This window comes from Odontesthes bonariensis, chromosome 18 (genome assembly GCF_027942865.1).
Source record: "Odontesthes bonariensis isolate fOdoBon6 chromosome 18, fOdoBon6.hap1, whole genome shotgun sequence".
Lineage (NCBI taxonomy): Eukaryota > Metazoa > Chordata > Actinopteri > Atheriniformes > Atherinopsidae > Odontesthes > Odontesthes bonariensis.
The window spans coordinates 28,221,458-28,232,274 of NC_134523.1; the positions used below are offsets into that span (position 1 = coordinate 28,221,458).

The window sequence follows — 10,817 nt, forward strand, 5'->3', positions numbered from 1 at the left end:
CCAGCCTCGTTTTGGTGTTGATGAAGGTAATCCGGCTAGTTGGCTGGGGTTTCAGAAATAAAGCGTTTTGCTTCTCTAAACAATATGCGTTCAAAAGAGTAATACATTTGCATCACAAAATCGTTCTCCAGGAAAAAGTCAGACCTCACAATTGCTTGGCCCTATTTTCTCTCCTTTTTCCAGGAGTTTAAAGAGTGAAACCATAAAAGCTTCCCTCTTCATCTAAAGATAACAAAAGGCTGGAGGGTAAATCATGAAGGTTTGCTCGGATTGGTCATCGTTCATGAGTCGGTGGTGCTCACCTCACTGGAACCCCTTAAGCTAAAAGACTGTAAACAGTTCGGAGACTATGTTCGGAGGCTATGAACTGCTTACAAAGGGTTGGTTTGCTGGACTGATATTACAGACATCTGCTTCGTCACTAGGGCTGAGATCAATTTTATTTATTTTTTCTTCCCATGAAGTTAACCCCAGTAGTCTCGTGCGTGATGCAACAGTGGCACGTTTACTTCCGCTTGTTATTCAAGCGCACAAGCAGGTAAAACTCCACTCAGCAGATAGTATTGTCACTGCAAAAAGGAGCTGCCCAACACCAGGGGCCCGTTGCACAAAAGTAGGATTTAGACATCCAGGAAGAGTTACTTAGCCAGGTTCAAGGAATCCAAAACATGGGCGCCCAGGCTTAGTTGGTTGCACAAAGGCCAATCCAGGATGAGCAGACACGGATTCATTAAGCCAGGTGAAAGCGATCCTGGATAAGTGCTGCACACGGCTTTCTTAAATAGACCCCACGATCGATCATAGATTCACTGATTCACCATGGCAACAAGGGCGGCGTATTTCTCCCCAGCGGAGCAATAATTATTAATGGAAGCATATGAAGAGGTGACGGAGAAAATAAAACAAAAAGGAAATACTGCCACAGTTAAAAAACAAAGGGAGCAAGCGTGGCAAACCATTGCTGACCGCCTGAATGCGTAAGTAGTGCACAAATCACACTCACCACTCCACTGAAACTATCACAATTAGGCAGTGTTCGAACTACGGGGGACTCGGGGGATCCGAGACCCCCTGAAACTGACACGAGACCCCCTTGAAAACATGATTTGGGAAATGTTGAGGGGTCTCTAAAATATTGGCAAAATGTGATTTCCCCTAATGAGTTATGATTGCAGACGCGATGCGTGTGGAGCCTGTGTGCGTAATTGGCATAAAGCTGTGCTGTCCGCCGCGTATGATTCTGTATAGCTTCTCATGTGTTTTCGAGATCCGCGCTCTGAGTCAAGCGCAAGCAAGCAACCAAAATGGACATGGCAGCAACTTTTTATTAAGAATGTGCCTGCCCACACATTGCCTGTACTGTTTTAGCAGTAAAAAAAAAAACGCAATTAAAGGACTTGCAAGCATCTTCATCTCCTTCCCTGGGCATAGAAGACTCTGTGACATCAAGGAGGAGTTCTATAGGATTGCAGGTAAGAATTTTTTTTTTTTTTAAATTACAGTTACAATTACAATGTTAACATTCAGAGTAAGATACTCATTGCATCGTATTACAGGTTTCCCCAATGTCATTGGTGCAGTGGACTGCACACACATCAAAATAAAATCCCCCTCAGGTGGCCATGAGGGGGATTTTGTGAAGACGAAAAACTTCCACAGCATCAATGTACAGGTGAACATGACTTTTGATAAAGTTGATTAATGAACACTGTACATTGCCTGTGATGTGCATTAATTGGTTTAACATCTTATCATTTCAGATGGTCTGCAATGCTGACTATTTGTTCAGTAATGTTGTGGCAAAGTGGCCCGGCTCGGTCCATGACTCCCGAGTGTTTCGGAACTCAGAGATCTATCGGCGCCCATCACAAGGTGAGCCACAGAACCTCTATTGATAACCACTTTTAACATCATGGCTGTGTTAAGAATGTCACTACTTATGAGGTTGTGATGGTAACATTTTGTATTCACAGGTGAATTCCTGGGTGTATTGCTGGGTGACAGAGGGTATGCCTGCCAGCCTTTTCTGCTCACTCCATTTGCATACAACCATGCCCATGCCAGAACAAGGGCCCGGATAGAAATGACATTTGGCCTACTGAAGGCACGCTTTCAGTGTCTGCACCACCTGAGAGTCAGCCCAGACAGGGCATGTGATATCATTGTGGCCTGTGCTGTCCTCCACAATGTGGCCTGCCTGAGAAAGGAGAGGGCCCCCAGAGTGCCAGCTCTCATAGACCGGGACAATCCTGCCATCTTCCCGGATGACGACTGTGGTCGGCTGGTCAGAGACCAATATGTGTTAAATTATTTTAATTAATATGCATGTTGCTTTAAGTTAGGCCTGCAATGGCAGAGGAATTTTTGTTAGGTTTTTGTGCTGTATAGGCAAGGCAATTTTATTTGTATAGTCCATTTTTACAAACAGTTTGTCTCAAACTGCATGCTTTGATTCTGTGCTTTTTGTCTTGTAGAGCACTGTGTGACTTCAGTTTTGAAAGGAGCTGATGGTTTACTTGCTTTGATTCATCCTTGTTCAATAAAGGAACATCATGGTACTCTCTAATGTGTATTTATATTTATATGGTGATGTACTTTATGTGTAGTCTGTGGGAAACTAAATTATCTAGTGGTTCATCTAAAATCATCAGTTATCTAAAATGATTTCAATTAATGATCACAAATGTTTCAATAATGATAGTGGGTATAGTTAAATGTTTTAACAATATGTTCTAGGCAGTGGAATAAATATTGGTTTCCATTTGTGGCGACCGCTGACTGAGATAAGGAATGAGATTAAATAGATCCTGGAACTTAGCCTGGTCTGGAGCAGGCTAGCTTCACAGAATAAATCTCCATGGTAACTTACGTCTGAACATATCCCACTTCCCTTATCCTACTTTTGTGCAACCGGATCACGGATAAGTTGATCCAGGATAGCCAACATATCCCCGCTTAATCCCTTATCCTACTTTTGTGCAACGGGCCCCAGATCAGGTCAATGAGCTCCTTTTCCTGCACAAGAATCTCACAATTACCAAGTGAGAAAAAAGTCACAATAACAGGACTTGATTTTAGATCGTTTAAGTTTACTTACTTTAAGTTTTGTTATTATTATTATTATTATTATTATTATTATTATCATAATTTTTGCACATTAAGAAACAATGCCTTAATGCAATTTGCAGTGATGGAATGTTGTAGTTCAAGCACACTTTCACTTGCAATTCCTTTATAGTTTTAAAACGGCACTTTTGAGACAGTTGCGTTCACAGCTAAAGTTTAAACAGTCCAATTCACAAGTTTGCACTTAAAACCTGTTGTTTATGGTGAAAATAATAGATAAAATAAAATACATTAGTATTTTGTAAAACAGTTGAGCCATTTTCATTATTTAAGAGCAGATTGAATTGAATCGATTTAGGAAATTGGCCACGATACCCAGCCCTATTCGTCACTGTGGAGTCATGTATGGCAGCTGCTTGGTATGAGGCACAGCGAGGGCCGGTGTAATGACGAGTCATTCAGTGTGATCATGATCTGCGTCCCAAACACGCTGCAGTTAAAGTATTAACACACACACAGCTGTTTATCTGCGTCTTTATGAAGCACATCGAGTTATTCCTCACAGTGAAGGCTGGAGAAAGTACGTCAAGCTCTGAGCTTAAGATTCATCCCGGAGTCAGGATGTTCCCTCTGAATAATTCGTCTGGGGACGACTTTCCCAGAACCTCAGAGGAAGCATGACAAAGATGCACAATCCTGGAGAGGCTGCAGACTCCAGAGTGTTCATTAACCCACACTAAGGAGATCCCACATGTTGCTGCTCTGCCTCTAACAATCCTGCAAAGATCCGCCATGCTCAGGAGGGGCCAACAGAGTCCAGAGAGCCCACATGTTGCTGAACTGCAGCAGTTCTGAAGGAAACCACGGCCCAGAGCTCCTCCACATCAGAGGGAAAAGTCTCTCAGGCAGAGAAACGTCTGATGGAGGTTGTTCCTGCTAAAGGATGCTCTGTGAGTCACTAAATTCAGCCGGTCACTCGCGGTTTCCAGCCCACAGAGATCCGTGACTCAGCACATTTCATAAGCGACTCATTCAGAAATGCAAGTGATGCACAAAGATGCCTCGCAACTGAACGCCGTCACCACAAACAAGAAGCAGATGACCAAAGCTGTGTTTTTACTCAGAGTCGTGCAGAAGAAAGTACACCCTCCTTCAGTTCTAAGATGAATGATATCTGAGATCTTCTCCATCCGTACAGTCACACAATAGCCCCTTTCACACTGAGGAAGAACCCGCGTTTAATTCGCGAATTTAGCGTGTCCGCTGTTCCTTTCACACTGACGACCCAGGCTGGCGTGTCAACTCGCCTTTCGACCCGCGTCGGACCCTAGTCTTTTTGCCGAGCCGAGTTTGGTGTGAAAGCAATTGACACGGGTCGGAAGTGGGCGTGGCGTGAGGAGACAGGATGAACAGCTGATTCAGAACAACAGCGACAGGTGAGGACAAGTTTTACTCTGTTTTACATCAAGTTCGAGACATTTTTTAAGATGGCCAACTGGGGAGACAAGGAGGTCCGCGAGCTCTTCAGCCTCCGAGCAGAGGACATTATTTACCGCCACATGTCGGGGACGGTGAAAGATGGACCTCTGCTGGAAGGGCTGGCGAGAAAGATGGGAGAGCGCGCTTTCCCACGCAGCAAGACGCAGGTGACCAACAAACTGAAAGCCATGAGGAAAAAGTTCCATGCTGTTAATGACCACAACGGCAGGAGTGGCAGAGGGCGATTTCCTCAACTTGGAGATTATAGTGCTCTTGTATTCTCCGCATATGTTCTTCGGCGGCATCCCACGTTGTGACCATCCACACCCCGTAAAATAACATCTCCATGAACTGCATATACAATTGCAAAAACAAGTGTTCAAGGTGTCCCGCCATCGTTGGTTTGTCACTCACTGCTGCTACCAGCTGCTGGATCAGGGGTTCACTTAGTTTCTCACTCACTGCTGCTACCAGCTGCTGGATCAGGGGTTCACTTAGTTTCTCACTCACTGCTGCTACCAGCTGCTGGATCAGGGGTTCACTTAGTTTCTCACTCACTGCTGCTACCAGCTGCTGGATCAGGGGTTCACTTAGTTTCTCACTCACTGCTGCTACCAGCTGCTGGATCAGGGGTTCACTTAGTTTCTCCCTCACTGCTGCTACCAGCTGCTGGATCAGGGGTTCACTTAGTTTCTAACTCACTGCTGCTACCAGCTGCTGGATCAGGGGTTCACTTAGTTTCTCCCTCACTGCTGCTACCAGCTGCTGGATCAGGGGTTCACTTAGTTTCTCACTCACTGCTGCTACCAGCTGCTGGATCAGGGGTTCACTTAGTTTCTCCCTCACTGCTGCTACCAGCTGCTGGATCAGGGGTTCACTTAGTTTCTCCCTCACTGCTGCTACCAGCTGCTGGATCAGGGGTTCACTTAGTTTCTCCCTCACTGCTGCTACCAGCTGCTGGATCAGGGGTTCACTTAGTTTCTCCCTCACTGCTGCTACCAGCTGCTGGATCAGGGGTTCACTTAGTTTCTCACTCACTGCTGCTACCAGCTGCTGGATCAGGGGTTCACTTAGTTTCTCACTCACTGCTGCTACCAGCTGCTGGATCAGGGGTTCACTTAGTTTCTCACTCACTGCTGCTACCAGCTGCTGGATCAGGGGTTCACTTAGTTTCTCACACACTGCTGCTACCAGCGGCTGGATCAGGGGTTCACTTAGTTTCTAACTCACTGCTGCTACCAGCTGCTGGATCAGGGGTTCACTTAGTTTTTAACTCACTGCTGCTACCAGCTGCTGGATCAGGGGTTCACTTAGTTTCTCCCTCACTGCTGCTAACAGCTGCTGGATCAGGGGTTCACTTAGTTTCTCACTCACTGCTGCTGCCAGCTGCTGGATCAGGGGTTCACTTAGTTTCTCACTGCTGCTACCAGCTGCTGGATCAGGGGTTCACTTAGTTTCTCCCTCACTGCTGCTACCAGCTGCTGGATCAGGGGTTCACTTAGTTTCTCACTCACTGCTGCTACCAGCTGCTGGATCAGGGGTTCACTTAGTTTCTCACTGCTGCTACCAGCTGCTGGATCAGGGGTTCACTTAGTTTCTCACTCACTGCTGCTACCAGCTGCTGGATCAGGGGTTCACTTAATTTCTCACTCACTGCTGCTACCAGCTGCTGGATCAGGGGTTCACTTAGTTTCTCACTCACTGCTGCTACCAGCTGCTGGATCAGGGGTTCACTTAGTTTCTCACTCACTGCTGCTACCAGCGGCTGGATCAGGGGTTCACTTAGTTTCTAACTCACTGCTGCTACCAGCTGCTGGATCAGGGGTTCACTTAGTTTCTAACTCACTGCTGCTACCAGCTGCTGGATCAGGGGTTCACTTAGTTTCTCCCTCACTGCTGCTACCAGCTGCTGGATCAGGGGTTCACTTAGTTTCTCACTCACTGCTGCTGCCAGCTGCTGGATCAGGGGTTCACTTAGTTTCTCACTGCTGCTACCAGCTGCTGGATCAGGGGTTCACTTAGTTTCTCCCTCACTGCTGCTACCAGCTGCTGGATCAGGGGTTCACTTAGTTTCTCACTCACTGCTGCTACCAGCTGCTGGATCAGGGGTTCACTTAGTTTCTCACTGCTGCTACCAGCTGCTGGATCAGGGGTTCACTTAGTTTCTCCCTCACTGCTGCTACCAGCTGCTGGATCAGGGGTTCACTTAGTTTCTCACACACTGCTGCTACCAGCTGCTGGATCAGGGGTTCCCTTAGTTTCTCACTCACTGCTGCTACCAGCTGCTGGATCAGGGGTTCACTTAGTTTCTCCCTCACTGCTGCTACCAGCTGCTGGATCAGGGGTTCACTTAGTTTCTCACTCACTGCTGCTACCAGCTGCTGGATCAGGGGTTCACTTGGTTTCTAACTCACTGCTGCTACCAGCTGCTGGATCAGGGGTTCACTTAGTTTCTCCCTCACTGCTGCTACCAGCTGCTGGATCAGGGGTTCACTTAGTTTCTCCCTCACTGCTGCTACCAGCTGCTGGATCAAGGGTTCACTTAGTTTCTCACTCACTGCTGCTACCAGCTGCTGGATCAGGGGTTCACTTAGTTTCTCACTCACTGCTGCTACCAGCTGCTGGATCAGGGGTTCATTTAGTTTCTCCCTCACTGCTGCTACCAGCTGCTGGATCAGGGGTTCACTTAGTTTCTCACTCACTGCTGCTACCAGCGGCTGGATCAGGGGTTCACTTAGTTTCTAACTCACTGCTGCTACCAGCTGCTGGATCAGGGGTTCACTTAGTTTCTCACTCACTGCTGCTACCAGCTGCTGGATCAGGGGTTCACTTAGTTTCTCACTGCTGCTACCAGCTGCTGGATCAGGGGTTCACTTAGTTTATCACTCACTGCTGCTACCAGCTGCTGGATCAGGGGTTCACTTAGTTTCTCACACACTGCTGCTACCAGCTGCTGGATCAGGGGTTCCCTTAGTTTCTCACTCACTGCTGCTACCAGCTGCTGGATCAGGGGTTCACTTAGTTTCTCACTCACTGCTGCTACCAGCTGCTGGATCAGGGGTTCACTTGGTTTCTAACTCACTGCTGCTACCAGCTGCTGGATCAGGGGTTCACTTAGTTTCTCCCTCACTGCTGCTACCAGCTGCTGGATCAGGGGTTCACTTAGTTTCTCCCTCACTGCTGCTACCAGCTGCTGGATCAAGGGTTCACTTAGTTTCTCACTCACTGCTGCTACCAGCTGCTGGATCAGGGGTTCACTTAGTTTCTCACTCACTGCTGCTACCAGCTGCTGGATCTGGGGTTCATTTAGTTTCTCCCTCACTGCTGCTACCAGCTGCTGGATCAGGGGTTCACTTAGTTTCTCACTCACTGCTGCTACCAGCGGCTGGATCAGGGGTTCACTTAGTTTCTAACTCACTGCTGCTACCAGCTGCTGGATCAGGGGTTCACTTAGTTTCTCACTCACTGCTGCTACCAGCTGCTGGATCAGGGGTTCACTTAGTTTCTCACTGCTGCTACCAGCTGCTGGATCAGGGGTTCACTTAGTTTATCACTCACTGCTGCTACCAGCTGCTGGATCAGGGGTTCACTTAGTTTCTCACACACTGCTGCTACCAGCTGCTGGATCAGGGGTTCCCTTAGTTTCTCACTCACTGCTGCTACCAGCTGCTGGATCAGGGGTTCACTTAGTTTCTCACTCACTGCTGCTACCAGCTGCTGGATCAGGGGTTCACTTAGTTTCTCACTCACTGCTGCTGCTACCAGCTGCTGGATCAGGGGTTCACTTAGTTTCTCACTCACTGCTGCTACCAGCTGCTGGATCAGGGGTTCACTTAGTTTCTCCCTCACTGCTGCTACCAGCTGCTGGATCAGGGGTTCACTTAGTTTCTCACTCACTGCTGCTACCAGCGGCTGGATCAGGGGTTCACTTAGTTTCTCCCTCACTGCTGCTACCAGCTGCTGGATCAGGGTTTCACTTAGTTTCTCACTCACTGCTGCTACCAGCGGCTGGATCAGGGGTTCACTTAGTTTCTCCCTCACTGCTGCTACCAGCTGCTGGATCAGGGTTTCACTTAGTTTCTCACTCACTGCTGCTACCAGCTGCTGGATCAGGGGTTCACTTAGTTTCTCCCTCACTGCTGCTACTAGCTGCTGGATCAGGGGTTCACTTAAGTTTCTCACTCACTGCTGCTACCAGCTGCTGGATCAGGGGTTCACTTAGTTTCTCACTCACTGCTGCTACCAGCTGCTGGATCAGGGGTTCACTTAGTTTCTAACTCACTGCTGCTACCAGCTGCTGGATCAGGGGTTCACTTAGTTTCTAACTCACTGCTGCTACCAGCTGCTGGATCAGGGGTTCACTTAGTTTCTAACTCACTGCTGCTACCAGCTGCTGGATCAGGGGTTCACTTAGTTTCTAACTCACTGCTGCTACCAGCTGCTGGATCAGGGGTTCACTTAGTTTCTCACTCACTGCTGCTACCAGCTGCTGGATCAGGGGTTCACTTAGTTTTATATGTCATGTGTTGTTCATCTGGAGGTTGGATGGAAATCATTTTAGGAACCAAATTATCTGTAAGCACTTTTAAATCCAGGTTAAAAACATTTCTCTTTCCCTGTGCTTATGGTTGAGTTTATATTTTTCTTTTTCCCCCTCTTTGATGGCTTTTAACTGTGTTTTAATTTTTATTCTATATTTTTTTTCTCTTTAAAGCGATACAATGTAACTTCTCAAAAAGCCCATTATGGAGCTCCCCCTACAGGCTCGGAGGTAATGTACGGTTACACTGTCGTAAATACAACACCCTTTTGCTTTCACGTTTCACGTTTGTTGACGAACCGGCGAGGAGTCAGAAGGTGCAAGCTATGTCGACCGAGAAGGTAAGAGTAATCAAATGTACCTGGGAGCATGAGAGGGGTCTATTTGTTTTTGCGGTAGGTGTGCCAGAAAGCAAGTCGAAGTACTTCCGCTCAGCTCCCGGGCCGGTCCAGCAAAGTCACATAGCGCAGTTTTTCCAACTCAGACCCCCGAAGGGCATAGGAGACAGGCCAATCGTAATATTAAAACTCATTCTAGCCGCACAATTTTTTTCAAGCTGTTATTTTAAGGTAGAAATTTTACATAGTATCACTTTAAATTGCTTTTTTTTTTATGCAGCTTTATGCTGTTCTTTTAAATGTCTTTATGTAAAGCATATTGAGTTGCCTGTGGTATGAAATGCGCTGTATAAATAAAGATGCCTTGCCTATTTCTGTAAAATACAAATGCTTAAAAAAATAGTTTTTTGTTGATAAAAATGTGTTTTCTTGTTGCCAGGAAGACGCACTACGATCCACAGAGCACCCACGTCTGATTACATAATAATCCCACTCTCCATCCTGCAGAACGTGGGCTGCTTTCTAACAGCTTTTCTGGCTCTGTGGTGTTACACCAACATGCCTACAGCAGCTGTTCTCAGTGGAAAAGTTCCATCAGTGATTCTCCTCCAGCTTCAGGACCAACGGCTCAGATTTCCCTCACACATCCCAAACCAAACTCATCATCACTGACAGCTTTCCAAAGCAGCTCAGTGTTTAGCTCTCAGTGGGACTATTTGCAAACACTACTTGGTCTACAGGTACCTGGAAGTCATGCGCCTATTCCTGTCCATTCCTCACCCTGAGGGCTTTATTAGCTCATCTCCGTCCAGTCTGAAAATATAAAAAAGCTGGTGAATATGACTACAGACTGAAGCAACTCTTTAAGGACACGTGACAGCATGTTATCAACTTGCTTAACACACAGAAACCGTCATGTGACCCGGAGTTAAAGCTTCCGCAGATAACCGTTACTAACCGTTACTAACCTAACGGCTCTAAAACGCTCCCTACGTGGTTATAAAAGCTGTTGTGTTGTAGCTGTAAGTGTGGAGAGGATTTAACACCGACTCCTTAGCTCTTCTACAGCTCTCTTCTGGAGCTGGGCATACCTGCTGTCACAGGAGGAATGCTAAGGGGGCTAACAACAAGGCTAGCAACGTTAGCAACACAAGCTAACAGCCGTGACCCTAACCCGGTTCAGGACCCCGGGACCAAAGCGGGGGCGGTTGGCTGATAACATTCCACACAAACGGCTTACTTCTTCCCCTCCGTGACCAAACAAACCGCTCCGCTAGCCGGTCCATACCTTGAAAGTCTGGCTGAGTTGTAATACGGGATTCTCTTCGAGTTCTTCCGCACTGGATTCAACGGGATGCTGTCAGCCATCTTGGCTGGGCAAGGCGCGTCATGAC

General features: G+C 47.2%; 1 protein-coding gene across 1 annotated transcript in view; it reads right to left on the reverse strand.

The window, feature by feature from the left end:
* The window catches only part of atp9b (ATPase phospholipid transporting 9B), a 69,752-nt gene extending 58,935 nt beyond the window's left edge, over positions 1-10,817 (reverse strand). The window contains exon 1 of the mRNA XM_075450489.1: positions 10,712-10,817. Coding sequence (XP_075306604.1) covers positions 10,712-10,791 — 80 coding nt within the window. The 5' untranslated portion in view covers positions 10,792-10,817. The remainder of the gene's footprint in view (positions 1-10,711) is intronic.